Genomic DNA, 27989 nt, shown 5'->3' with positions numbered 1-27989 from the left:
CTTATGCACAGTATGGAACATTTCTAGACAAATGCTAAGCTAATGAATCCAAGATTGAATTACCAGGTGAAGGTACAGGTACGTATTTACTATATATGCCATGAAGGTGTCAAGGTAGACTCCATGCTTTTTTTAGTGTTTTTTGATGAAGAAAAGGAAGATGAATGGAAGATTATGACGATAAAAGTTCAAATTTTTCATTTCAGCATGCATTCTCGATAGTTATGTCGCAGTAATTCTCATTTGATATTTTCAGGGGAGTTTTTCTGGCTTGCTTGTTGTACCATGAAGACAAAGTTCTTGTAACAAATGAAGATTTCCTACCAGTGATCGAAGTAGATGAGACTTATCCCAGCTGCATCTACCACGACTTTCACTGGCTCATGAAGGTACTTAGAATGTTTCACTTATGGTACTGAATACTCATATGCGCATAATATGTATACTAATCAACACATACCAGTACTGCAAATGATTAGAGATTACATTGTACATGGCAAATGAACTTTATTCACTCCAACTATCATAATTTGGTCTAAGACCAATTTATTTTTAATTTTTCTTATGTATGTACAGTAGCTATAGCCATAGTCTAGTACCATATATACAGTCACGAAGCTTGAGTTGTTGAGGGTACTAGGAACAATAGACTGTGCCCGTACTACTTCACATTGTCTGTGATGAGGTGATAGTAGCGATCCTATACTTGTTTTTTTGAAAGATGGGACATGACAGTTAAGTGGCCGAGCTTGGAACTACAGTGCTATGTTGTCAATATGAACTACCATGCTGCCAGCTGATGGAAGCTAGCAATTGACGTTAAGATGGCTAACGTTAAAACATTCATTGACAATTGACGCGAAGGTAAGAAAACAACACAAAAATCGACAGAGAATCAAACACGAAACATACCAATGCTGACATTGTGTGCACAATAAATGTCGCCAAGAGAGCTATTAAGCACTCGCCAGGTGGGAACTGTAACTTGGCAACTCAACCGTTGTTACTATAGCAACAGGCCTACCACTTTATGTGACATTCAGTTGTTTTTCCGATCGCAACACTCCTGTCATGTCCCATCTTTCAAAAAAACAAGTATAGTGGTTAGCAACTATCTATGGATGCATATTCCATACGTATTGAGCTTCGTGACTGTATATACTAGACTGTGGTATAGCTACCACTACTTCTATTGATGTCATTCTTGGAATTTTGATTGTCTATTGTACTTCTATGAAGAGCTGTCTGAACAGCTACACTTATTTATATTGTAGTTTTTTTACCCTTAAATTGGCAAAACAACATTTCTCACACTAGTTTATAAAGAAAACAACTTTCGCAATGTCCATATTTTATATGTTGTACAATATTATAGTATTGTGTACCGTAATTTTGGTTATTTAATTTTCCTACCAACTTTTTCTATTGCTCTATTAAATTATAGCATATATTAACATGTTGTGTCCTATGGGATACTTTGTGAATTTAAGGGTTAATGTTCTATTTGTATTGTTTTTATTTTATTGGGTTATTTTACGACGCTGTATCAACATCTAGGTTATTTAGCGTCTGAATGATATGAAGATGATAATGCCGGTGAAATGAGTCCGGGGTCCAAAGGTCCAACACCGAAAGTTACCCAGCACTCTATTTGTATTTCACTGCTGTTCCAATATCCAATCTTTGAAATTATAGTCTTAATGATTTCTATGAAACCCAGATTAGTAGAACTTATGCTTCTATCGCAGCAGAAAAGCAAGAATATTAACTTAATTAATTATATTGTAATAGTAGTCAAAACTGTTACAATTAAATTGCATTAGACTGTTAAGATTTTATTGTTGTTTTTACCATAATAGAACCAAAAATGCCAGAACTTAATTATCAGTTCTTGGTTCAATTATTAACAAGATACGTGTGGAAGTGTGAATCTCACAACTGTGATAGATATTGCTAAGAAATTTTTATATCGTTTGTATTTTTAAATATCAGAGGGCACTATCAAGGATTAGTATCAATGCCACCTGCTACTGACTGCAGAAACTACTAAACCAACAATACAATGTCCAGACTGAGAATTCTGTTTACAACCTTATCCGGTCGAAAATCACAAGTTTTTTTATATGCCATGAATTTAAAGTGGTACAGCATCCCCAGTTTTACTTCTCTCCTGGAGGCATCAGAAAAATATATTGCCCTTACTTTTCAATCCACAATACTTGGATCCAGACCACAAAAGAAAACTACAGATACTGGTTTTCATTGTTAACAGAAATCAAAATTTCTGAGTCTAATTATGCCTGTTATTACAATTATTTATTTATATGTAGGTGGCATGTACGTGGGATGACGTGAAGTCCCTGAGACAAGACATGGAGCGCAGTCTTAGTTCCTCAGCCGTCCACTTCCGCATCAAGCTTCTGCAGGCAGCAGCACAGATGCAGGTTAGTGATATAATAATAAAAGATATTTTAAGTTCCTGCTCATTACAACAAATTGTCTTGTTATGAAGAAATAGAATCTCTTTTTTAAGACACAAATGAAAAGTCCGCTGAAAATAAATTCCGGTATCAGTAACATACGGAATTTAATATTTCAAAGATGTAATGTATTTACTAAAAGTATAAAAATATAGTGTATGCTACAATTAATACCACTAAAAGTTTAATAGATGTTCTTGTTATTATATTATTAGGCAGCACTGTGTATCCAAGATCTGGGTCAACTCTATCACAGACCAGTGAGAGATTCTCAGGGGACATTGGTCATCTCCACAGTAAACTACGTGCGTTCTCCAAAGACTGTATCCGTTCTTAACTCAAGGTGGTTACCACTCAGTAAGGTGCAAAAGAAGCTAGCAACACATGAAGAACCTCATGTAGGGGAACTGCTTATGGCTTCAATTCAGGTACCACAATATTATTCACATATAACACACGTTCAGAATAAGTGAAAATAACTTAAATTGAGCATATCTAAACATAACATATTGATAATAACTTTTCAATGTTCTATTTCAACTACAAAGACTATTCAGATTATAGGAAATGATAGTATCATATCTAATACTCTGGTATTTGACAATAAATTTGTCTTTTTTTTCATCCAAAAATTTCTCTATGATATCTTTTCTAGCTACTAGAGCTTCAGAAATGCTGATTTGTCGTCATTACCATCATCATCAAAATCTACATCATGATTTAAGTCTTTCGGCCTGTTCTAACTGCAGTCAAAACAATGTGTCATCGCTTCCTAACAGTTTTTTTGATCGCTCATCTCAGAGAATTTCACTGGAATCGAACCCTTTTTCCTTCCGAGAGACCAGCAACAAAATAACTCAGTTACAACCATAAAGGAAAAATATCTCCAAATACCGTCACCCTCAACAACAAATTTAATTTTAACTTCGACTTCTTTGGATATGAATGCAGATCTCTGCCGAAACACCCAGACAAACTAACACTTCACATAGTTCACATTCAGTGATCTAGTCATTAACAGTCATTACTATTCTTATCACTCATAAATATCATAAATACTCACCCACAGAATAAACTTACATATTTCACTAGTTCATTTTTTAAGAAGTCTGATATTTTCGATTTTTGTTTTCCGCAATGACTCTACACTTTTCACTTCTTCCTTTGTGTATGTGTGTCTCGTAAGGATTACATCTGTTTATATGAAACAATTAATAAAACTCCAAAAAAAACAAACAGAGAAACACTTTCAAAGTTTTACAAGGTAATGGTGGTTCCAGAATCTATACTTGGTCCTGAACATGAATTATCACAAAAAAAAAACTAAATAAACAAAGAATAATATCAGTACAAAGAAGATTCCTGAGAAACGTAGCAGTTATCTGTTAGTGGATTAAAAACATAACATCGAACAGCAAATCAATAACCTGCCATGGTGGTCTAATAGTTAAAGTGCTGGACTTATAATCCTGTAGACCCGGGTTCGATCCCCAGCATACCCCAGATTTGTAACTAGTGTTGGGCAAGCCCATGGTCCAGATAACACAGAGGTTTTCTCTGGGAGCTCCGGTTCCCTGTAACATCCCAAAAATCTCCATCATCAGCACAGACCAGCCTCCTATGGCACACACACCCTGGGCAACGACATCAATATAATAATTCATAATAGAAAAGTGAACTGGTAAGAGCTTGTAAATACTATTACGATGTTTGACTTCCTGACATTTTTTAACATGTGAATGGTACTCTTTCAGGATCAGATAACGTATCATCAAGTTAGCAGTATTAGGCTAAGTCGTGGCCTCTACCTTGGATACCTCAAGATGCGAAGTTCTGTTGACCTGATCCAGGTAGTAGTACCAAGCAAGGCACCCAACGTTCTGCCCCACTGCAAGATCCGAGATAATCCCCATGTGTCATCGTAAGTTTCATTATTTACATTTTCACCACATTTTGTTTTATCTCTTGAAATAGCAAATTAACATTGATTAAGAAGTTAGTTTTGTTGTCCACCTTTCTGGGTCAATTGATATATGTGACTACGCTCCTGAGATTGATTCCCAGTGAGGAAAATGGACTTTTCCTCTTTAAGAATTATGTGTCAATTTGTGATGTATTTGCCTAATATTTGTATCATGATATTGATGGTCATTGATGATTCCTTACTTAACGTTTATATTAAGCTACAGGAACTATATAAAGCCGATGAGATGATGATATGATACAATGGAAGTATGGTAGAATTAAAATGGTAGGTGAAACTGAAGTCCCAATACTCGAAGAAGACCAGATGGTAGTGGTTGTGTGAAGTACTGCTGATAGTGACTATAACTGTACTTTTTCCTAGTTTCAAATTTTCAGATAGTTTAGCGTTTAATAATCCCTAAGGTCACATTATGAATCCCATTGAAGTTACATATGCTATATGGGACTTCAGAAACTAAAATGGCTAAATTGGTAGCCTACATATGACATTATAGTGGGAACTTATTATTACCTCTGGCCTGTGTTTTTATTATAAAAACAGTTTTTTACATAAAAGAATGTGAAGATGGATCAGACAGAAATAGGAATTTCCATAACTATAATACCGGTACATGTCACACAAATGATTGTCATGTATTGGGATTAACTTATGTAACAAACTGCCTAGAAATATTAGAAAAACAAATAACCTAAATAATTAAAAAAAAAGAAGAAGTAAAATTCTTTCTATTATAACATTACCTTCTATTCTGTTAATGAGTATTTCGGTTACATGTAATAGGATCATAATCATTAAGTAAGTAAGTTATTTACTCTGCTTTTGTTTAATTAGTTTTAATGTGTATTTTAATGTTGTATTAGGAGTAATCATTGTATACAGTATGTGTATATGTTAAGGAATCATGTTATAGAAGTAGGTAGGTATCGGTGCCTAAATTTTTTTGTGATGTGTGCATTTATTGATATGTCCAGTGTCCATTTTTATCATCTGTACGATAAAATAAATTGAATTGAATTTAAAGATGTTGAAGCAGCTAAGTGAAGCAAAATTTTCTAACATCCAGGAAGTTTTTAAAGATAATCCGTGATACTTTAATGTAAATAGTTCCAGAAATATAGTACCTTCAGCTTTTAGGAATACAACAATATAATTAATTTTTATTTCATTGTTCTTAATACACTTTTAGCACTTATATAATCACTGATTAACTTTGTAACACACTCCTGGCACATCGTGAACACTCAACTCAATTTCAAAACACACACCTTTTTCGACACAATCATGAACACACCCCACTACAACAGAAAACCAGAAGATAGTGCGGGACCTTCACTAGGCGTCAGACAATGAAGAATATCACTTCGAAACTAGTCAGCCAGATAAATTCCTCATATTAACACAGTATGCTGGGTAACTTTCGGTGTTGGACCCCGGACTCATTTCACTGGCATTATCACCTTCATATCATTCAGACGCTAAATAACCTAGATGTTGATACAGCGTCGTAAAATAACCCAATAAAATAAAATAAAATAAAAAAACACAGTAAAGTTACAAAGTTAAACAGTGGTTAATTTTTACGTTGATTATTTTAGTATATGCTAATAAGAATTTGAATACTTATGTAATAGTAGGAAGTTCTTTTTTTTTTCTTTTGTAGTAATTTTAAGAGTCTTCTGTTCTATATTTTCAATATAATTAATGCTTTGGAGTGGGTAAATGTCTTACAATCGCGGATTTCTGAAGCTGGATCCACTTCTATATGGTACTCGAAGTTAGAGATTCTCCAGTGAACCCCGGATTTGCAAAGCATTTCATAAGTGAATATATTGTAAGGACAAGCAGCAGTATAGTGAATGAAATATACTCATATAACATATGAAGAGTCCACTGCAAGAATGATGGATGTCACTCTCTTGTCGAAAATGAACCAAGACTGTCAATGCATAGCTTAAGACATATAGAATGTACAGAGAGAGTTACATGGCATTAACACTGATAGTCATTGTCCAGTAATGATCGGAAAATCACAGTTAAGCTTTGAGCGCTAAGCATTTCAAACTTTCAATTGCTTCTCCTGCAAAATGTATTCCAAATGACATCCATCATTCTTGCAGTGGACTTTTCATATATTGTTCAGTACTTCCTCTACATATACTATGAGATAACAGAAAAAGTTTTGTCCCAGAATACTTGGAAAAATGGCTACGGAAACAGCAACAAAAATATAATCAATTAATTAAAATATAAAAGATTCTACAACACAATCACTGTGAACTGTCACAAATATTCACACTACATTCTTATATGTACAATATGAAAATATACTGTATCTCGTTAAAAAGAATTGTCTGAAATGTAACGAATGCTTTTCTTTTAGTGAAGAGTGGGAGTGGCTGAAGCGACAAAGTGTACGCCACAAAACTCTTGGATGTTCCTCCAGCGAAACTCTAAGCTCAACTTCAGGTGATGAGCAGACAGGGAGTGAAGACGGGCAGCTGGGAGAGTCATCTGGAGGTGGGACAGAACAACAGAGGGTGTTTGTGGAGCTTGTAGCTGCCACAGCTCGAAGACTCTTCTCTTACATGGAAGTCAGTCCTCAAGAGGCACTCACACATAGGTACCAAATTGAAAATTGAATATCCCTTCATGTGTAAAACGAAGCACTGACTTGTATACATTCCTTGGAGGAACAACTAGGCTTCTTACTATACTTCAATAAAGAAATACCTATACAACACAGATCTGTAATAACAAATGTGACCAACTTAAAGGAGCGACCCTCTAGACCGATTCCGATGTTGCAGACTGTATGATGCAGAAGTGGTGGACCTGAGTCCTGAAGTATCGTTCCTGATAGTGGTGCCCCGTGCTGAGTCTGCATGCGCTGTCCCAGGACAGACAGAGGCCTTGCTGCAGCGCGGAGACCTCATTGCCCTGCCAGTCCAGGTGTTCGAGATGGTGCACCTTGGAACCTATCAGCGTGACGTTATCTCACGCTATTCCAGACTGTCTTGCATCCTGGAACTGGATACTGTGCTGGCACATCACAGCCATAGGGAGGTCTGTACTATCACCATCTTCGTCATGGTGTGTTACCTTTGTTGTCTCACTCCTAATATTATTCTTCGTCCAATCAATGTTTTCTTGCTTTTCTTCGTCTTTCACCTTCTTCATTTTTTTCTCTAACAGTTTCTTTTTCACCACCATCACTACCACCACCACCACTACCACCTCTACTGCCACCACCACTCCTGCTGCTGCTACTGCCACTGTTTTTATCATCATCATTATTATTGAAAAAATGACAGTGTCACAAAACACTCATTCAACAAGGAACACTAAAGCAATATTTACACTAGGACATAGTTGCGAAATATGATGATAAATTCTGTCGAAAATTAACACACATACAAGAATCAAATTAAATTATGCGCCCCTGCACATAACCTTCAGGAAGGATGTTAAGTGTTAGTTGTGTTTATTCTTCCTTAGTTTCTTTTTATTCTTCCTCAACATTATTCTCATCTTTCTTTCTTATTTAGTATGTTCTTCTGCACTTTGTTTTCCTTCTGCTTTATTTTTAAATAGTTTTTGTACGTTTTCTTTCTACTTCTTTTTATTACTACCTTTTAGACATGAACAAAACTAACTGCCACTCTCACTCGCTGTGTTCGTTGCATTTGTCTTTCGAGTCTCGTCTCGTCATTCTCGTGTGCTTTGAGTTTCGCTCATCATTCTCGAAATAGCATTTGGTCGGCGTGGAAAGATTTTGTAACTTCGAATAACATACATCATTGAAATAAATAACATTATAAATGTTTAAATGAGACAAAAAGACAAAACAGAACAGTATCTTAATTATCAAAATGTTCTGGTTCTATTATATGATATTACCTATGGTTATATAAATAGAAAAAAAAAACAATTCTCAAATAAATTTGCATTTCTAAGAAACATAAAACATAACGTTAATTTATTTTTACTTGAGATTGCACACTTGATCTCAAACATATGAAAAGAAAATTCCTAGCCTTTTAATAAGGGCCTAGTAATTAAATAAAGATTGAGGAACACTGAAAGGTAGAGATGATGTTTCAAATAGGCTACTTGATTGTTTATACATATGTAACAGTTGCCAAAGTAGATAAAAGTTCAGTCAGGTATAAACAACTGTGGCGATTCAAGGCTACTTGACGTTCAGGACTTCGGGAGTGATCAATCTCTGCATCTCGAAACACTCACAAGCAGTCTTTATGTCAACGACACGACGTATAGAACATTGTCGTGTGGGTTTTTGGCTTTGCAGGCGCTGTCAGTATCGCTTTCTCGATAGTTTTTCTTCTCTATTACTTTTCACCATTTTCCTTTCTGATCTTTCACTCCTTTTCCTTGCATTTCTCCCCCTATTTTTCAACTTCTTTATTTTTTTCGATATCTTGTCCTTGCATTGTTCTCTTATTTTTCTACTTCGGTTCTTTCTGCTTTAGTTTCTTATGCAATTATTTCTTTTCATTCTCTTCACGTTTCCTTATTTACCGCCTTGCTTATTGTTTTCCATTTTTTTCTATTTCTCATCCTTTTCTTCTTCTTCTTAGGTTTCTTCTCATCCTTGTATGCCTATAACACATTTTTTCTATTGCTAAGTTCTTAGATCAGTTATAGCCAGGGTGCGAATTAAGATTTCTGATGAGGGGGGATAGAATCCTAGATAGAGAATACCATACATAAAATTATTATTATCCTCATTTGATACGGCTCAACGCTTGGTCGCGCAGAGTTGCTTGTCTAGCATCTTGATTATAATAATAATTATATCCATGAGTAGGCTTAAGATAAGATGTGTAATTCCTAAGTTATTGACTGTTGTCAGCTTGCTGGTGATTATAATACATCAATATTATTTTCTTTGTATACTTTATACTTTATAAAGTACATAAAAGAATTATATTTTGTGAGGGGAATGGAAGTTATCCGTGGCAGAGATGTTAATATGAATTTATGAGAGAGGGATGATTTTCCAACAGGGGGAAAATCCCTCCCATCCCTCCCGTTAATTCACATCTCTTAATTCAATCAGGCTATCTCTTTTAGCATAGTGTTGTTGTTTTCTAATGCCAGGCTTTTGACAATAAAGTCATTTGACCTCTTGCACTCCAATATTTTTCAAAGATATTATCATGACCAGCCACTGAAGCACAGATTTTGAAGTGTTCCGAATCCATTTCTTGGTTTGAGTTGCACAATGGGCAGTTAGGGAACTGATATATTCCAATTCTATGTAGGTGTTTGGCCAAACAATCATGGCCTGTTGCCAATCTAAATGCAGCTACAGACGATTTTCGTGGTAAATCGGGAATTAACTGTGGATTTTGATGCAGAGAGTTCCATTTTTTCCCTTGGGATTGTGTTATCAAATTTTGTTTGTTGAAGTCTAAGTATGTAGATTTAATAAATCTTTTCACAGAGTAATACGTAGATTTAGTAACAGATCTGTAAGTAGCAGTGCTGCCCTTCTTTGCTAAAGCATCCACATTCTCGTTTCCCAGGATTCCACAATGGAATGGTATCCATTAGAACACAATTCTTTTATTGAATGATATTAATCGAGAGAGCATTTTAGTTATTTCTGCTGTTTGAGATGAAGGTGTGTGTTTAGAGACTATTGATAGAATAGCTGCTTTGAAGTCTGATAATATAACTGCATTCCTAAATTTATTGCTGTGGCATAAGATTCTTGAGACTTTCACTTATTGCAATGATTTCACCATCAAAACTTGTTGTTCCATATCCAAGAGATCTATAAAGTGAGAAGAGACAGCACGTAACACCTGCACTGGCATAGTGTAAGCTTCCTCCTCCACACCCGCACATTTGAATTGCTGATTGTACCAGAATTCTTAATAATTTACATCTAACAGCGATATCCCAATATTAAGAACAAAGCTTTGACACTTTCACTAATGTTCCAAGAGCAATGAAAATGTCGAAGAGAAAGTTGTTTACATTAATGAATTTGTTCTAACTTTTCTTCTAGGCTTTCTCATCATCTGAAGTTGCAGCAGCAAAAGATCGCCTCGCTCAGCTCCAAGACTTCCAATCGCAACTAAACACAGCATGGAAGGGTGTGCGCTGGCTCATGGACGTCCTAACATTCGCAAGGGATCGCGGGAGTGCCAGTTCTTGTGCAACAACACCTGGGGTTGCCATGAGGAACCTATTGGCCCTCAATTGGGGTGGTGCAGGAGAGCAGGGAAGCGACAGGGAGTCCAGTTGCAATGGGAAGGGGGGCAGTAGCTCTGGGGGAGGCAGTCTCAAGAGGAGCTTGCTACAACTGCCACCGAGGGACCCCAAGCTTGTAAAGTCTAGCACCAGCCGCGGCAGTTGGCCAGGCCCGGGTGTGAGTCCCGGCAGTGTGGCAAGCCTGCTGTCTGCAGAGCTCAGCAAGAGCGAGCAGCACCTCAACACGGGCAGGAGTGGCAGCAGCGGAAGCCACACCCACAGCCACAGTGGAGATGTGAGTTCCAGCAACACTATGTCCACCATCATGACAGAGGCTGGAAGCAATGGCAACTTCTCTCTGGGAGGTGAGACAAGTTTCTACCTTGCACGCATTCTTTTTCCTCGTCTTTTATTTATCTCTCTTCCTTGTCCACAACATCTTATACCCTCACTCTATTATCCCTTTATATATTCTTCTTTTTGTTTCCTTTCCTCATCCTCTACTTCCACTCATTCTTGTCCACTTCTTATTGTACTACTGTCCTTTTTTTTTAAACGTAGGAGGGGCCTGAAGTCTTGCACTGCAGCCTGAGGGTTATTATGTTATCACTCTTGTTCCGTAAAAGGTAATTGTCATGCTCTTGTATGAATACAGCATGCTGCACCGTGAACTTAATCTCAGCTACTGTAATTATGCTAATGATATGTGAATAAATTATGGCGAAATGAGTCTCAGATCCAATGTCGAAAGTTACCTAGCAATTCTGCTTCAATCGATTGAGGTAAAACCTCGGATAAAAAAGCCAACCAGGTAACTCCAATCAGCAGCGGAGATTCCTCTATATGAGCACAGGAGCACGTGAACGCCTTAAAAACCAACAATAATCATACATATTACTGTATTAATATTATTACATCTATTACTTTCCAATGTGCAATGACGTTCCTACATTTTTCGTCTCGAGAGAATGTCCCGTTTGTGTGTCGTGTGTCTTTAAATCTCCATTGGACAGGTTTACAGCAGCTCACACAATTTTTCTCTAGCAGGGTGAAATAGCCTGAGGCGAGAATATTTTCTGGTTTGTTACATTGGTTACAATAGCTCTGCTCGCACAAGTGTGAACGTGCTGGTGACAGAGAAACAGAGATGCTCCATCTCCCTTGGGTCTGGCATCCTGTTCCTTTCTGCCTCTTTCCTCGTTTTCTCTTTTTACTCTTTCTTTTCAAAATACCGATACGCACGGGGGAAGATTCTGTTGTCTTTTGTTCAGCAAAGTAAGGAAAATACAAGCTGCAATGGTGCGTATTGAAAGCTGAAACAGTAACACATGAAGTTTGGAGATGGACGTATGTGAAATTGTGTGTTAAATTAAAAGAGAATTAAAACATTCCTCCGCACCATGACAGAAGACCGATTAAGTACATTGGCTATGTTGGCAGTGGAAAAAAACTTGTTAACGACATTAGAGACTTCAATAATAAAGTTATTGATAAGTTTGCATCTCTCAAAACTAGGCGCATGGAGTTTCTCTACAAATAAATCTAGATCTTCAACAACAGCAGTGAAGGTGGGTCCTGAATTAATTTTACTCTACTCTTGTTTAATGGTTTTAATTTTGGTTTATATGCGTAGATTTGGTACATGCATATTAGAACTCGTTTATCTCTGACGTGTGACTCAGCTATACAAGGATATATCAGTGTGTTTATTACTCATTTTTTTTGTGAACACCCATCCAAGAAAGGCACCAGCCGCCACTGCCAATCAGTATTTGAAACTGAGCCTGCTTGTTTCACAGTCAAACATGGCCCTTTTTCATTACTTCTTGTCCTCACATTTTCATTTTTTTCTTCTCTACCTTTAATCTTCTTCTTATCCTCTTCATCCATCTCTCATCCTAAAATTATTTATCTCTCAGTCTTTCATTATTCTATAACTAATTAATTGTGTGTGTTATCTAATGCTCAGGATTTAATGGTGAAGTTATCTTCCTTCTTGCTTTCCAATATTAGGACGTAAGATCCACAAAAGTCTCAAGAAATTCGCAATTTATTCTTCATAATTATCTCCTCCTTTATTCACACCTCATCTTCTTAATATCCTTCTCCTCATGTTGCATTCATTTATGCCTCTTCCACCTCTTCAAAACATCCTCCTCCAAATGGAATACAGTCAAATATCGATATAATAAACATCACTTACACGAAAAAACTCAATCTTCGTCCATGTCTCCATAGGCCACAATGTCACACAATTTAATTTTTGTACGAACACTGATATTACGAGAATTTTGTTAGAATGAAAAGGAAAAATGTCCCTTCATCAATATATGACGGAATGAACTAATTTATTTTGTGCATTTTCCTTTCTTTAAATAAAAAATGGATGTCTTAGCCTAATTCAATAAGTGGGTTATTCACCACTGCCCTCCTAACACTATTTCAGTATTTCCTTATCATTAGCAAATCTTACGCACTTTATTCTTCTTCCCCCTACTATCATCCCTCCCATGTTCTGAAAACAGTTTTTCACTAAATCCTTCAAGTAGATGTTGAACAGGGTAGGAGATAAAGGACATTCTTGTCGTACTCCTCTCCCTATTTCACTTCCTTCTAACATTTCTTCTCTTATCTGGACTTTGACTTGTTGTTTTATGTAAAAATGACTGAACAGCCTCCTCTTTTTCTAATCCACACCTATTTTTTTTAGGATCTCCTTCAGTTCATTCCAATCCACTCTGTCAAATGCCTTTTCTAGGTCCACAAATAATATATATACTTCTTTATTCTTCTCTAGGTATCTTTCGCAGATTGTTTGCAGCAGTCCAATTGCATCTTTCGTATTTTTTTCAGTAAATTATTTAAAGTTGTTAATTTAACAAGTTTTATTAGTGATGTACAAGCCTTAGAGGTGTGTAAATCAAGAATGAGTTGTTGTTTTTTAGTAACTCTCCAAAGACAGGTCTGAACCTCACAAGTGATACCAACAAGGCACCACTTATGAGGCAACTAGGCCAGGAAATAATGGGGTAGGGTGGCCAGTTTCTTTCCCCCTTCATTGCATACATTGCCGACTAGCTAAATATTACACTAGTCAGACTTCAGATGCATACAAACAATTGAGGCATTCAGAGCTAAAATGGATGAAGTCCACGAGGCGTAGTTTTGAGATAAAAGGACTTAAAGTTAACTTGCTCTAGTGGATTATCTAATTTCACTAGCAATAATTGTGTTGCTCCACTCTCAAATTCTAGATTTATAAAATATAAACAATTGTGATGTTAATTGATACAATGCTTTGGTGACTTGATCCACTATGGCTCAAAACATTGTGAACAAATAATCTGAGCCAGAAGTGACTGGTGTCACCTATCAGCGAATGCTTGGAATTAAGACTTGATCCATTACTGCTCGGAAAAGATCCAACTTAAGATAATCAGAAAATGAATTAAACTCAATTTATGAAAATTTGTGATTTGATCCATGTTAGCTCTGAACGTCTCAATTGTTCTTCCTTTGACACATATCGTCAAGTGAGATGTACTGCCTATAATAGATATACATATCAGCCAGAACTTCAATCAGAGGATCAAGAATGAGTATTGAATATTTTATTCTTGCGTTGTTATGGCGTATTTGTTCAGCGAAATAGTAATATAACAAAAATAATTTTGTGTGAGATCGTGCATATTTGCTTGGTTTCCGCACAAAACCAATCCGCAGAAAGTGTAAAATTCCACATTCAGTATTCCCAACCTAACACACTTAACAATTTCCCTCTTCTTACCGCTTAAGTGACATATTGATTTTACTGCTTTTGGCTTTTAACATATTATTTTTAGAGACGTTCAATATAGTAATAATTATAAATTGGAAACTTACCACTGCAATTTCACCTAAATTGCACTGTTAATTATTGTTTTTAAATATTTGCAAAAATTAATTAAACTCTACAACTCCACTAAAGTTACTGCATTCGTGATGCAAGTAACATTAAGGAAGCCGTGAAAAAATCAACAAGATTCCAGACTCATCATAGACTGGGGGAAAAAAAAAAAACAGACATATATCACGGCCTGCTGGAGTATAGTAAACACAGAAAACATTTTAAAGCAACAATGTTGAAGATAGATATTTTTGTTTTGCAAATTTGCCGTCATTGAACAGAAACCAAGATGGAGATTTCATTGCAACTAATTAGAAATTCCTCTTTCAGGTATGTAATAAACGATCTTCGCACAAAATAATGTACGATACACGAGCGGTATGTTTTCTTTCAATTCTCGGAAATTAAAAAAGTTCAAATACGTTTCACTTTTTCAAACTTTTCCTCGAACATGAAAACTTCAACATACCGCTCTTGTAACGCATATTACTATTACTATTCCCAAATGTTGTTATTCTAACGTATTTAGGGAGGAAGAATTTGAAGGTCATTAGCACGAACACATTACGGAACAGGTGGGTGATACAAAATACTTTCAAAGACATGCATTGTTTTCTAACATTATAGGTGTGACTACACGGCTACCCCCATCTCGAAGTGAAGACACGCTACTACTACAGAAGCAACCTCCTCCCACAATAAGAACCCATACGCGATCTCGATCATCTACTATAACAGGAGGAAGCAGCGGTGGTGCTGGTAGCATAAGTAGTGGGGCCAGTGTGTCAGCCTCGACATCTCCTCTGCTCTCAACGCGGGGTGCATCTGGGGGGAGCATGCACTCACTGTCGTCATCTGACGAGACTACTAGCCCTGCGTCCACATCCACCAACAAGCTGCCGACTGTGCCGGCCATACCAGTGGACAAGCAGAGTGATGAGGAAGAGGATATCGCCACTGTTACGACTGTGGTGCCAGCACCTGCACCAGGCATACTGCAGGTGCGTCTGACACTCATGGTATACTCTCAAATAACTCGAAGCAAAATTTCATCAACAAGAACACAGTTCCTTCTCCTCTTCTTCTCTATTTCCTTTAAGTACACACCTTTCCTTCACCTGTTCTACGTCGTCTTTTTTCGGCAAGTTGGTTCTCATCTTTCTCTTTACTTATTTTTTCGTGTCCTCATCTCTTACAATTTCTCTTCATCTTCATATTCATTACTTTTTAATCTTATTCCTCTTTCCTTCACATATTCATCCTTTTTCAACCAATCAATCTTCTTAATGTATCCAGCTGTTTGCTGACAACATAAAGTCCACTGTAGTCTATTCAGTTATTGTTTTTCACGAGAAATGAGGGGTATTTTGATCGGTGTTCATTATAGATACCTGTTGCTATAGTCCAGTCGCTCTAATTTCCGGCAGCCAATCGGCTACATTTAAACGTGTGCGTCTTGTGATTCGCTGATGAAGATGTTAAGCATTTCCTAAGGCTGGATAAATACTTAATATATAATCGCCCGCCATTTTGGCTCTTTCGTTGGCGTTAACAGAAAGCACATGGGGACGTTATTTGCCGCTCAATTATTTGCTGAATTACAGTGTGTTTGATTTATTATCATAGGAGCTACGACATGATAATGTTTAACAGTGTGGCAAATAGATCCCTCGTCTGGTAGCTCGGCAACGAAAAAACAAAAATGGCGAACGATACTACCTACCTAGACTTTATAGAGCCTTGACTTCCTAAGACGTAAGCAAAGAGAAGGAGTCACGCTGGGAATAACAGCGTCGCGACTATAGTAGCCAGAGTTGGGGTGTAGTCAATATACGAGTATACTGCAGGGCTGTGTCTTCTGCAACTGGTACTGATGATATATTCATCCTTTTTCGTTCTTATATCTTTATCTTTTGCTTCTCTTTCCATTTATCCCTCCTCTCTTCTTTATCATTAATTTTGTTTTCCTGTACTTCTCTCTTCTTTCTTGTTTTTCCACTTTCTCTTATTCTTCTCTCCTTTTTCATTTTAGCCTTCTCGTTATCTTCTTTTTTTTCAATATTTCATGCTTCTTTTTCATGTTCATGTTCTTGTTCCTGATCTTGTTTCTGATCTCCTCCTTGCTCCTGATTTCGTTCTTCTTTTCTGCTTGCCTTCCTGTGTTTCCTTCTTCTTCCTTCTCGGTTTCTTTTGTTCTTAATCTTCTTTCTTATTTATATCATCTTCAAATTTATACAGGTGGATCTCTAAATCCTAATAATGGGATATCAGGAGCAGGGTATTATATTCCAAAATATCAAGAAAGTTATTTCATACCATGTTCATCCTCCTCCAGTCTTGACACTGAATTGCTAGTTATTGATGCTGCTCTTCAGTGTGTTACTCAAATTTCTGAAAAATCTATTTGCATACTTACCGACTCCAAAGGGGCTATATTTAATATAATTAAATATGTACCAAACCTATACGCACATAGAATTATTCCAATTCAGAAACAACTAAGTAAACTAAAAAAAACTCCAAAAGGAAATAACATTTCAATGGATACCTCGTCATTGTGGTATACCTGGAAACAAGAAAGTCGATAATATTGCAAAACAGGCAACATATTTGCAACAAAGACCTCTTCAAGTGATATCTCTATCCAGTGCTTTTGTTTCAGTAAAGTCTCATTTTATAAACTTATGGATCAACAATTGGCTCTCTTCTGACAAAGGAAAAATTTTACAGTCTGTACAAAAGAAACCAAATGACCTAGAAATGTACAAAAACTTGCCCAGACATGTTCAAACAAGGCTTTAAGGAACCAACCTGGAGAAATACCCAATGTCCCATCCCTACCTTCCCGTGGTGCAGCTGTTATTAAGCATAATTTTACAAGCTGAACTAAAGGGAGGGGCTCCTCATCAATTAGCACTGGTCAGCTTGATGAGTTAATGATTGAATTTGGTATAATTTTCCTCTATTCAATACCTAATTCCCTCTTTACCCTTTCCTATCCAGTCCTCTGACTGAACTCTTACTTTCTTCGACCCTGACGGCATTAGAGCATTCAAGGCCTAGAGGTTCATTTCACTTTACTTCCTCCTCTTTCTACTTTTCTGTTCCTAGTGCTGACCTCCTATGGCACTAAAATCGTCCTCCAGTGGCTTAAGGAGGGAAAGCCGGTGATCAACAAGATCTCCCAGCTAGGTCCAATGGACCTGTTGACCAACAGCAGGTGTGGTCCTCCAGACATTCGGGGGGTTGTGTGTGAATGAAGTAGCCACCAAAACGTTAAAATATGGTGTTCACTTAAATCGGCTACAACTTGCCATTTTCTCTCCGGGCAGGGACTACTTTAATGGTACAGAATCAATTATATCAGTCCCCTAACTGCCCATTGTGCAACTCAAACCAAGAAATGGATTCGGAACACCTCAAAATCTGTGCTTCAGTGGCTGACCATGATAATATCTTTGAAAAATATTGGAGTGCAAGAGGTCAAATGACTTTATTGTCAGACGCCTGGCATTAGAAAATAACAACATTTCTAACAAGAGCCAGAACAGGTCAAATTGTCACACAATTGTACCTACACCGATTTCACATTTCTGATAATCCTACTTGTCTGTGCTGTAATATTCATGATGAAGATCTGGAACACATTCTTCTGTACTGTCCATCCATAAACCACAAAAGAAGTGAATTAAAATCATCAGTACCAGTTGCAGAAGATACAGCCCTGCAGTATATATTGACTACATCCCAACTCTGGCTACTAGCAACAGGCATCTATAATGAACACCGAACAAAATACCCCTCATTTCTCGTGAAAAACTAGAACTGAATAGACTACAGTGGACTATAGTGGACTTTATGTTGTCAGCAAACAGCTGGATACATTAAGAAGATTGATTGATTGATTCATGTTCATAATCTTCTTGTTTCTGATCTCCTGCTCCTTGCTCCTGACTTCGTTCTTCTTTTCTGATTTCCTTCCTGTGTTTCCTTCTTCTTCCTTCTCTGTTTCTTTCGTTTTTAATCTCTTTCTTATTTATGGTTTTCTTCATATTTCTTTTCATTTTTCCTTCTTTTTCTTATTCTTCTTGTTGGTTTCCTTTTCCTGTCTCCTCCTCTTCATGTTAAGATTTCATTTTTCTCTCTTCTTCTCAATAGTTTTTTTGTTCATCCTCTTTATTATCCTTGCTCCTTTTCCCTCTCTTTTTCGTGTGTTTTAAGTCACTTCTCTATTTTCTTGTTACTCCTATTTTCTTATGACTGCCAATTTATTTCTTTTCTTTTTTCCTCCTCAATGTCTTCTTCTTTTTGCTTCTATCATAAGTCTTTTTTTCTTCTTGAATATTTTCTGCCCTCTCTTTCTTTTCTTCTTATCCTTATTTTTATTTTTAATCTTCGTCTACTTATCCGAACCCATCACCCACCCACTCACTCAATCGATAATGTTTCCAGGTTTATGCAGCCTATGAAACAGGCCTGGCAAGTGGCACGAGCCTTAAGCTGCACGTCACTCCCTGGACAACAGCTCGCGAGGTGGTGGACCTGGTGGTGAAGCAGCTCAACATGGCAGTAGTGCTCAAGGGCAAGGACGGACCTATCTACCCTAGTGACAAGCTCAAGAACTTCTGTCTGGTAGCTGTGATAGGTGCTAGAGAACGCTGCCTGAGAGACGACTTCAAGCCACTTCAGCTGCAGAACCCATGGAAGAAGGGACGACTATACGTGAGGCAGAAGCAGGACGTGCTGGCTGCCCTGGAGCAGAGTTCCCGGCATACTGCGTACCTCTAGCTAAAACTCGGCTCAGCCACAACTGAGCAGCACAGTGAGTGAGCGAACAGACTCAAAGCTTCGATAAAATCAGTGGTGGAAAACAGGAAAGTAGCAATCATGGGAAGTAAGTTCATATATGAACAATAAATAGTTTCAACTTCAATCAAAGTTAACTATTTTAGAATAATATTCTCTGTGACTGACATTTTTAGAGGAGGTATTCATATTTAAAGCCAAAAATCACCATTCTCTGAAACTAAGCTAGTAACATCCATTTCACCGAGTTACATTATGATATGAATAATTTCACTACCTTCAGTATCTAGAAAGTTTTCAATTTTAAGGGGTGAGAATGAGATAGTCCAAAGCCACACTTTTAATAAAAACGATTTTTTGTGCGAGTTATTTCTCACACATATGAGGATGCTAACAGTAAATATTATAAAAATTACTCAACAAATGACGTAAGTATACACTGTAGAAATTATGATACCCACCTAGTAGCATTGAACTCTAAACCTTTAATACGTTCTCCTGTAAATTTTTGTGTGTATGGCTTAGGACTATATCATTCTCACCCCTTCAATTGATTGGTTGGCTGTTCAGTACGGCTGAGAATAAACTTATTTACATAATTTTCCTTCTACCATCTCAATTTAATTCAGCTATATTGTTGCTACTCAGACCTTTGTATTTTGCGTTGACTCTGATATAGCAATTCATCTATTTATTTGCAAAATACGTTAAATATTCCCATCTAGATAATCATATCCTATTTTCATTCAGAATAAAACAATTGCTATATTTTTTTAGCACGCTTAACACTTGAACTCTATTGTTAACAGATGGTCATTCTTCATATTTTGATGAATCATTCTCGACCACCTTTTATTCATTTGTAAAATATTACTGCATTCTGTAAACTTGTATGTCATATTCTCTTTTCATTGGTGGTTTCAGTTCTTCTGTAACATTCCCACAGTGGCTGGGTCCGTAACTTGTCGTTATTCGCTCCAATTCTACAACTGGCTCATAGGTGTCGCCAATGCTGAGAAGCATAGATCGCTTATTTGGTCAGAAACTATCCAGAGTCCACTCGAGGTAGTGGGTCCACATTACACTCGTCCTTTTATATAATATTTTTGGTATACTGATTTTTCATTCCTTTATAGAACAAATATTAATTTTATCTCTATCGCATTATTAAAAGATGAATGCTAGAATTGTGTACTACACAAAATTGACTATAATAAAGCCACCAATATACAAAACCTCTACTATTTTTCAGTGGACACATTACAGTACTAACGAGCAAAACCAGACAATTCTGTATAGAATGATGATGGTCACATGGAAATATAAGAGAAGAAAACCTAAAAAGCCAGCCTCAGCAATGTCTTTACTCACAATAATTTTCACTTAGACTCTGTGTGAAAGTGATGTTTTAGCCATTCACCTAAGATGGATTGTTACTTAAGCTGAGAGCATATTGAGAGAGACAGGAAAAATGGGTGACAGTGTGTCAGTCACAGAGAATTAAGGATGTATGGAGATGTATTGGACAAGCCATCTCGATTCATAATCAATTATCAAACAAGAGCTTCTCTCACACATGTTACGTTAGGGTTTTTGCACAAAAAAAAAATCGATCACAGAGTAAAAAATATATACACCGTATATTTAATTGTGACGACTAGTTACGACAGTTTTGAACTTAAATTTTTTTAAGAATTTGAAAAGCTACAAATTCGGCTTTAAGTTTATAAAACAATGAAATGAATAGAAAAATAATAAGCTCCAAAAAACTTGTACATCTTTTCAAAAAATTGTATACTTTATTGCTTTTGAAACTAGATGTCATTTATGTCACTTTTGTTCCTTCTTAGATTATTTAAAGAATAATGTACACTCATCATTTCAAGTAAAATGAAAGCAAAGTTTTCTTTCCTTATGTGCCAATAAATTTAAAAAATACTCAAGCAGCAATACTTTATTAAAGAATTGCTTTAATTTTATTAGAGCACAAGAGAAAGAAGTTGAAACTTGGCATGAACGTAGAAGAAACTTAGCTAATAAATTTATTTTCCCATGCATTGATAAACATTTCCATTACTGAGTGTGTTACTGTTAATGAAACTGTCACGTGCAGATACGACTGATTGTGATATAGAAACAATCTTACAAAACTAATGGATTTTTATATAATATAAACAGATGAAGTACAGTGCTATAAAAACTGAACACATACAATGGAATGAAAATCCTATCTTATCTAACGCACATACCCACCTATATAAAAGTGAACGGAAAGAGTGATACTTTAATAACAGATGGAGTTAAAGAAGATTAATTTGAGGAAAATAATGTGATTTGTATGCGTCTTCAAGAAAAAACTATATAGTGTTAAGAAAATATGTTTGGCAAGATGGCAGCATTGAGTTTATAAAACAAGACTAATGTGTATATAAAATATGGCTTTTTACCTCAAGCATAAATTAATTCTATAGTGCAATTATCTGTCAAGCTGAAACGAGTTCAGAGTTAAGTATCATAGTGGAATATGTAGTAATGTATTTTTATCGCATTGGTAGTGAAGCTTAATATGCAAAAGATTTATTCAAATAGACTTCACAATAATTTTACAAGTATCCGTTTACATCATATGGCGTGTTTCAATTAATAAGTGTAATATATTTTGAGCTCAGCTATATAGAAGACAAAAATATTCTGTAATTCTTCTACAGATAATTACAGTATTATTTATTTATGTAAAGAAACAATACAAGCTGAAATATTTTTAGACAGCCATTTTTAAAAGTAGATCTATTAACACCAGTGCAAAAAGTGTTTTAACATTGACTTTCAACTGTTTACACTTGTCAATTTTTTTTCCACCAGATAACACGTGCAGAAATTGCAATTGATCAATAAAGTAATTCAAATAATGTTAGACCTACTTTTAAAAATAACTATCTTTGGTTAAGAAACGTACACAAATGAAATAAATTACTTCAGCAACTATTTTAATAATGACTATATGAAAGAATTAAGATTTAAATGTAATTATTAAAAATTAGGTAGCACTTGGGTTTGAACTGGGACCTCTCGATCTATAGTCGAATGCTTTAATACTTTAGTGTTACACACCGCCTGCTTTTACTATGATAAAGTTTTACTACTACACTGACGGGGAATACAACAATGGAGATCTCGGGGAATTATCTCTATACCAGCACTGACAAACAGCAGTCTAAGAAACAATGCACGGCACACTTGTTAAAAACTATTACCAGTACGTATATTTTTAACACTTGTATCGTAAATAACTACTTCCTAACCGATTACAGTAGTAAATACTGTAATACACTGTTCATAACAAAGGTTAAGTATCCTGTCATCTCTAAACTCTCAAGCCAGAATCATCTTCATTGTCTCTATTTAATGATAGTGATCCCATTCAATTAATTCATTTGAAACAAAAATAAGCAAAAACTATCTAAATTATATATGAAAGTGTGAAGTTAAGAAATAATTCTCAAATCGTTTTTTATCACTGCTATTTTGCTGAGTCTTGTGCTATCTGAATTCTTTTTAGCACACACTAGCAATATTAGGTATTCCTACAGATTTAAGCCAGGAGGTTCAAGTTCAGTGATCTAGCTAAACAATCACTTGGTCCTCCATAACTCATCTATTTGGATTAGAAACAATTGCGAACTTAATAGCTGAAATGCCAAAGCATCGACAAGAATCATCATATAAGTCTCATTTTGACTTCTACATCACAATATTTAATTCTTGAAACAAAGATGTTTTTCTTTCAATCCGAAATTTTAAGTGTATCCTTAGTGATGGTTAAATCATTTTATTGTGTTACGGTTACCAATTTGTGCTTGGTTAGATGTTCCTTTCAAAAGTTATGTACAAACATTAACTTTTTCTTCTGAACATAATATGAAATGATATTTTGGAATGAATAAAATTACATGTTGGCTTCGGTGTTCGTATCTTCTAAGATGAGCCGTTTTATCATTGAGTAGAAGCCAAGGTCACGGGTTCGAATTCTGTCGAAAGCATGAAAGTTGTTCTGTTGCCAATGTATTGTCTTCAGTGAAAATGGATTTCTGTGATGATCCCACGTAAATAAACTCTCTCATCTCTCTCATCAATTGTGGTACGGCTACAAAGAGTCCAGATATAGATTTAAGTTTGAAGTTCTTTCAAGGCTTGTAAGAATTACAGAAGGAAGAAAACAACTGAACAGCTACCGATTGGTTACAATTCTTTTGGGCGAAAATACAGTAATAATAATAATAATAATAATAATAATAATAATAATAATAATACTGATATATTAGCCTTTAACAACACAACAGGCTATATAATAGATAATACTATCTGCTTCAAATTGAATACAACTCAACCAGAAGATGTCAACAATGAGAAGAATCAAATTTATGGTCCAACTGTTCCTTATTATTTACATATGTATAAGTTACAAACTATTGAAATTATTGGGTTATTAGTGGATGCTAGAGGCATGATTACAAAAAAAAAAATTATTAATTTCTGCAAAGAGTTCAATCTTGAATTAAGTCAAGATTGGTTTAGAAGAACTAAGGAATTAGTTGTCAAGTACTTGTCGCTTGAAACAAGCCAAGATAAGATAAGAAACAAGCCAGACTGCACTGCAGACAGATAAAAATTATTATTATTATTATTATTATTATTATTATTATTATTATTATTATTATTATTATTCTCAAGTGAAAGAAAATCGTCACAGAAAAAATATATTTATAACACTGGTCAGGTTTATCATCATCATCATCATCATCATATCAGTTTATATGTTTGGAACGAAAAATTTCTTTACAACTTCTAACTTTATTGAAAAGCTACAACACAAATGATACTTTACTCTGATCGATACAGCTTAAAAAAGTGATTAAATGATACAGGCATAGGTTAAATTGTAATGCAAATGCTTAAGGTATGGCTGGAAATAATCCAAAAGCTGGGTAAAAATTTACATAGTCACATCTAGAGTCTTTTGATATATTAGACTTCGCTTGTGTACTCCGAGGTACAACTCTAGTCACTTCAAATATGGCAGCTACCAATAACAAGGAAACGATCCTTGTAAATTGGCATTATTATTAAAGACAGAAGAGGTAGGATACATCACAGATATTCCCTTATAGGTACATAGCAGGGAATATCCAGGTGATAGATTATCACGAAATATCATGCATATGCTTCATTAGCAACATTTGAACTTCCAGTTTGTAATTTTACAAACGCATTGGGATTCAAATATTATGGTTTCAATGGTGTTTACTGGAACCGTTTTCTATATTCCTAGAAAACTGACAAGGTATTTTGACACCAAGGATGATAGTTAGAGTAGTGGTGTTCAACATATGGCCTGTAGAATTAACCTGAACACTAAGATTTCAGAATGACGCTTTATAAATATATGAAAAGAAACTTGGAATGAAGGCGAGTGAAACAAACATAAAATCAAATCTTAATGGTGACTCATATTACCAAAAACTGAAAAGAAAGATCAACGGTCTTGCGTCTATATTGGTGGAAATTCTCCTTTGATTATTAAGGTAGTTAACTATTAAAGTCATAAAGAAGAGTCAAAAGCGAAAAAAAAAAAAAAAAAAAGGTATTTCCCTTCACAACATCCCCTCCATTGCCAACACATTTGTTTCAACGTCTCGTTTACTTGTATGATGCCAACATCGATTACGGTACAGCACTTCAGGCATCAGAGCCAGTTTCAAGATTTCTTCTGGATACTGCTGTGAGGAACGTTCAGCATAGTAATCCCATGGAGTTAATCTCTACAAGGAAGGAGATACGTTTGCTGATAAAGGCAATTTTGAATTATGAAGAAATAACGTAGTGAAGGAGGAAACAGGAGTGCTTCAAAAAAACTTGCCCCAGCTCCATCCTCATTCACCACAAATTTGACAATTATATATCCAGAATGGACAGCTGATGCTAGCCATTAAATAATGGTGCATTTTCTAATATTTCACCACCTTAAAATCAGTGCTGTAGTTGAAAAAAAAAAAAAAATTGCTGGAACTCGGCTACGTCACAAGTGCCCATAATTACTTCATCAGTCTTTTCCTATATTATTTATACTGGAACTGTGAAAACCTAATATTATTTTTACTGGAACTGCATTCTGGTCCAACTACAGCACTGCTTAAAAGTCTAAAATAACTCCAGCTCTTATATCTCATGCTGCATATTTGGGCCAAAAGAAAGCTAATTGACTGTTCACTTGATGTATCTCAAATTATATACTTATTCAGTCCATAAATAACAAATGTTACGACCATTTTTTCGCGAAAAAAAAAATATGTTGCATGTATATACCATGCCAGATTGTATAACTGAGATTCATACTGCAAGTTTACAAAAGTCATCGAATCGATTTAACATACATATTTTACATCTGATGGAAAATACACAGAAAATATTTTGTCCTGGTTTGTTTTTAGTTTGTTTCACTTTTGGCTCTTGCTTGACTTGACGGTTCCAATTGTGTATAAACTGAAGAATTAAAAAAATGTTGGACAGCACTGTTCTGCACGAATAAAGGCTGATTGTAAGAGAAAAGAGTGCTTTTTTATTCTGATATTAAGCCAAAACATCTCAAAATATTTGGCGCAACTCGAGCCTAGTTAGTTCTTTATAAAACTATTTATTAATGCTTCTCAAATTACGGTGTCCTTTAGTGTATAGAGCTCAAAAGAGATTTAAAACTTAATTGTAAGGACATAACTACATAAAATGGGCTTTTTGCCACAAGAGCCTCAAATTTTACATCTCTGCTCTATTATGGAATGGGATATCATATCATATAGAAATATGTATCAAGATGATGTTTTCATAAAGTCACATTGCATCTGCCATCTCAACACCAAACGTAAATAAGTCCTTGCTAGTTAACAATATTCTTAACTATGGAAATATTGATGTATTTAAATTAACTTCACACATCGGACCTAATAGTCTAGGGTCGATAGAATACTTAGATGCTATCCCCCATAGAGGACTGAACACCTGTAAAAGCTGTAGTCTTAACATATTCTGTGATTAAGTTGTTTTGGACTCGAGGTCAAAGGTGAAGATATTCTGAAGCATATGTAATCGTTTTGAGTTTTTTTAATTAAAGCCTCCGATCATGTCAGGACAGTTAAAATAATATGAGACAACTACTAACGCTTCGATAGAAAGCTTCGATTTTATTCTTCAAGATTACTAGCAACGAGTTGAATCTTTGTCAGAAACAAAATCAGCACTGAAATATAGAGAGATAATATTTTAGTTAAAGTTTGATTTATTCCAAAACTCCTCATGCACTTACACGGTATTATTGAGAATAGGCCTAATCATCGTCAGAAAAGAGAACTTTAATATAATGTGTCTCACGAACATATCAGTAACGAATCATACTCCCCTTTTCCCCGTCAACAGAAACAATCATGCTCTTTTCATATTAACATTTTTCAAAATTTAAAAGTAAATGCTACTAAAATAATCCTCACTCCTCTCTGTTTTGCACTTCAATCTGAAGCACTTTCGTCTGAAAATATTATGCGGACACACAGTGAACTTTTGACTTTGTTTTGAAGAATTAAAAATTTATTTCGGATTATAATGGTAGAAGCCAAAGGGTTCGTGTACATGCCAGTGAAGTATACAGAGCCATGGAGGTAGAAATGCCCTGCTGTCTGAACTTCGCCACTGGGAGGAGATTATGTGGTTTACACCACGCACAGGCCACTCTCTATTCTTGGGAGTCCTAGTACTCAATTTTGTAGGAGGTTGGGTAGAGGAATCTGGGAACTTTCTGAAGTTATCGTGAGATGAAAAGTATCGCCTCCACCCAAGCCTGAATTCGTACTCTAAATTAGTAACTTATTTGTTATTAGTATTTATTAATATAGCTGTAAAGACAAAATAATTTCCAATAATTTCTGAGTCTGAAACTCAGTTCACGTGCAAAATAGTATATTGAGTTATCAATATTGTGTATTTTCACTAAATTTAATAGTACGTAAACCCTCAATTTAGTTAGCCAGCTAGTTTGTTTTTATCTGTATCATAATGATACGTGTATGATCTAAAATAAAAAAAATATATAGCTATGTAATGAAAGTAATGATATATATAACAAAGAAGAGCGTAAGTTAATTGTAATGAACTTGTCATTAAAAGAATATGACAGGAGATCAAACTGATAACTAAAAACATAATGAAAATTTATCTGATAAAGAAATGTAATATTTATTGTTACTTCTATGGTGAGTCACTTCCAACTTTTAAAAAGCAGAAAAGATCCATCGTAATACTGCTCTTAAAACTTCAAATTTCCATTTTAAACCATCACTTTACATCTATTACAGACTCAATTATACCAAAGTGAAAATCATTCCTCCAATTCTGTGATCCCATTCCACGCAATTATGAAATAAATTCATTGTACGAGAGATTTTATCTCTCATCTGAATGTTGTGTACGCCCTTAAAAATACAATGAAGATTATGAATTTGCTCATTTATGGAAGGAATGAATGGTTTCTAATATGATACATGATGTATAAATTGATCTCTAG

The 27989-nt window shown here is 35.5% G+C and overlaps 1 protein-coding gene across 4 annotated transcripts in view; it reads left to right on the top strand.

The window, feature by feature from the left end:
- The window catches only part of wake (wide awake), an 883946-nt gene extending 860824 nt beyond the window's left edge, over window positions 1-23122 (top strand). For 3 of the 4 annotated variants that reach the window (XM_069828856.1, XM_069828857.1, XM_069828854.1), the window contains 9 exons: window positions 257-389; window positions 2331-2444; window positions 2696-2908; window positions 4235-4401; window positions 6848-7087; window positions 7275-7530; window positions 10505-11054; window positions 15203-15576; window positions 19028-19508. In XM_069828856.1, coding sequence (XP_069684957.1) covers window positions 257-389; window positions 2331-2444; window positions 2696-2908; window positions 4235-4401; window positions 6848-7087; window positions 7275-7530; window positions 10505-11054; window positions 15203-15576; window positions 19028-19363 — 2383 coding nt within the window. In that variant the 3' untranslated portion in view covers window positions 19364-19508. Of the gene's footprint in view, window positions 1-256; window positions 390-2330; window positions 2445-2695; window positions 2909-4234; window positions 4402-6847; window positions 7088-7274; window positions 7531-10504; window positions 11055-15202; window positions 15577-19027 lie in introns of all 4 variants that reach the window. The other variant, XM_069828855.1, reaches the window with a different exon arrangement.
- Window positions 23123-27989: the final 4867 nt, after the last annotated feature.

This window comes from Periplaneta americana, chromosome 6 (assembly GCF_040183065.1).
Source record: "Periplaneta americana isolate PAMFEO1 chromosome 6, P.americana_PAMFEO1_priV1, whole genome shotgun sequence".
NCBI classification, from domain to species: Eukaryota; Metazoa; Arthropoda; class Insecta; order Blattodea; family Blattidae; genus Periplaneta; species Periplaneta americana.
This window is presented reverse-complemented; position numbering and strand designations above follow the sequence as displayed.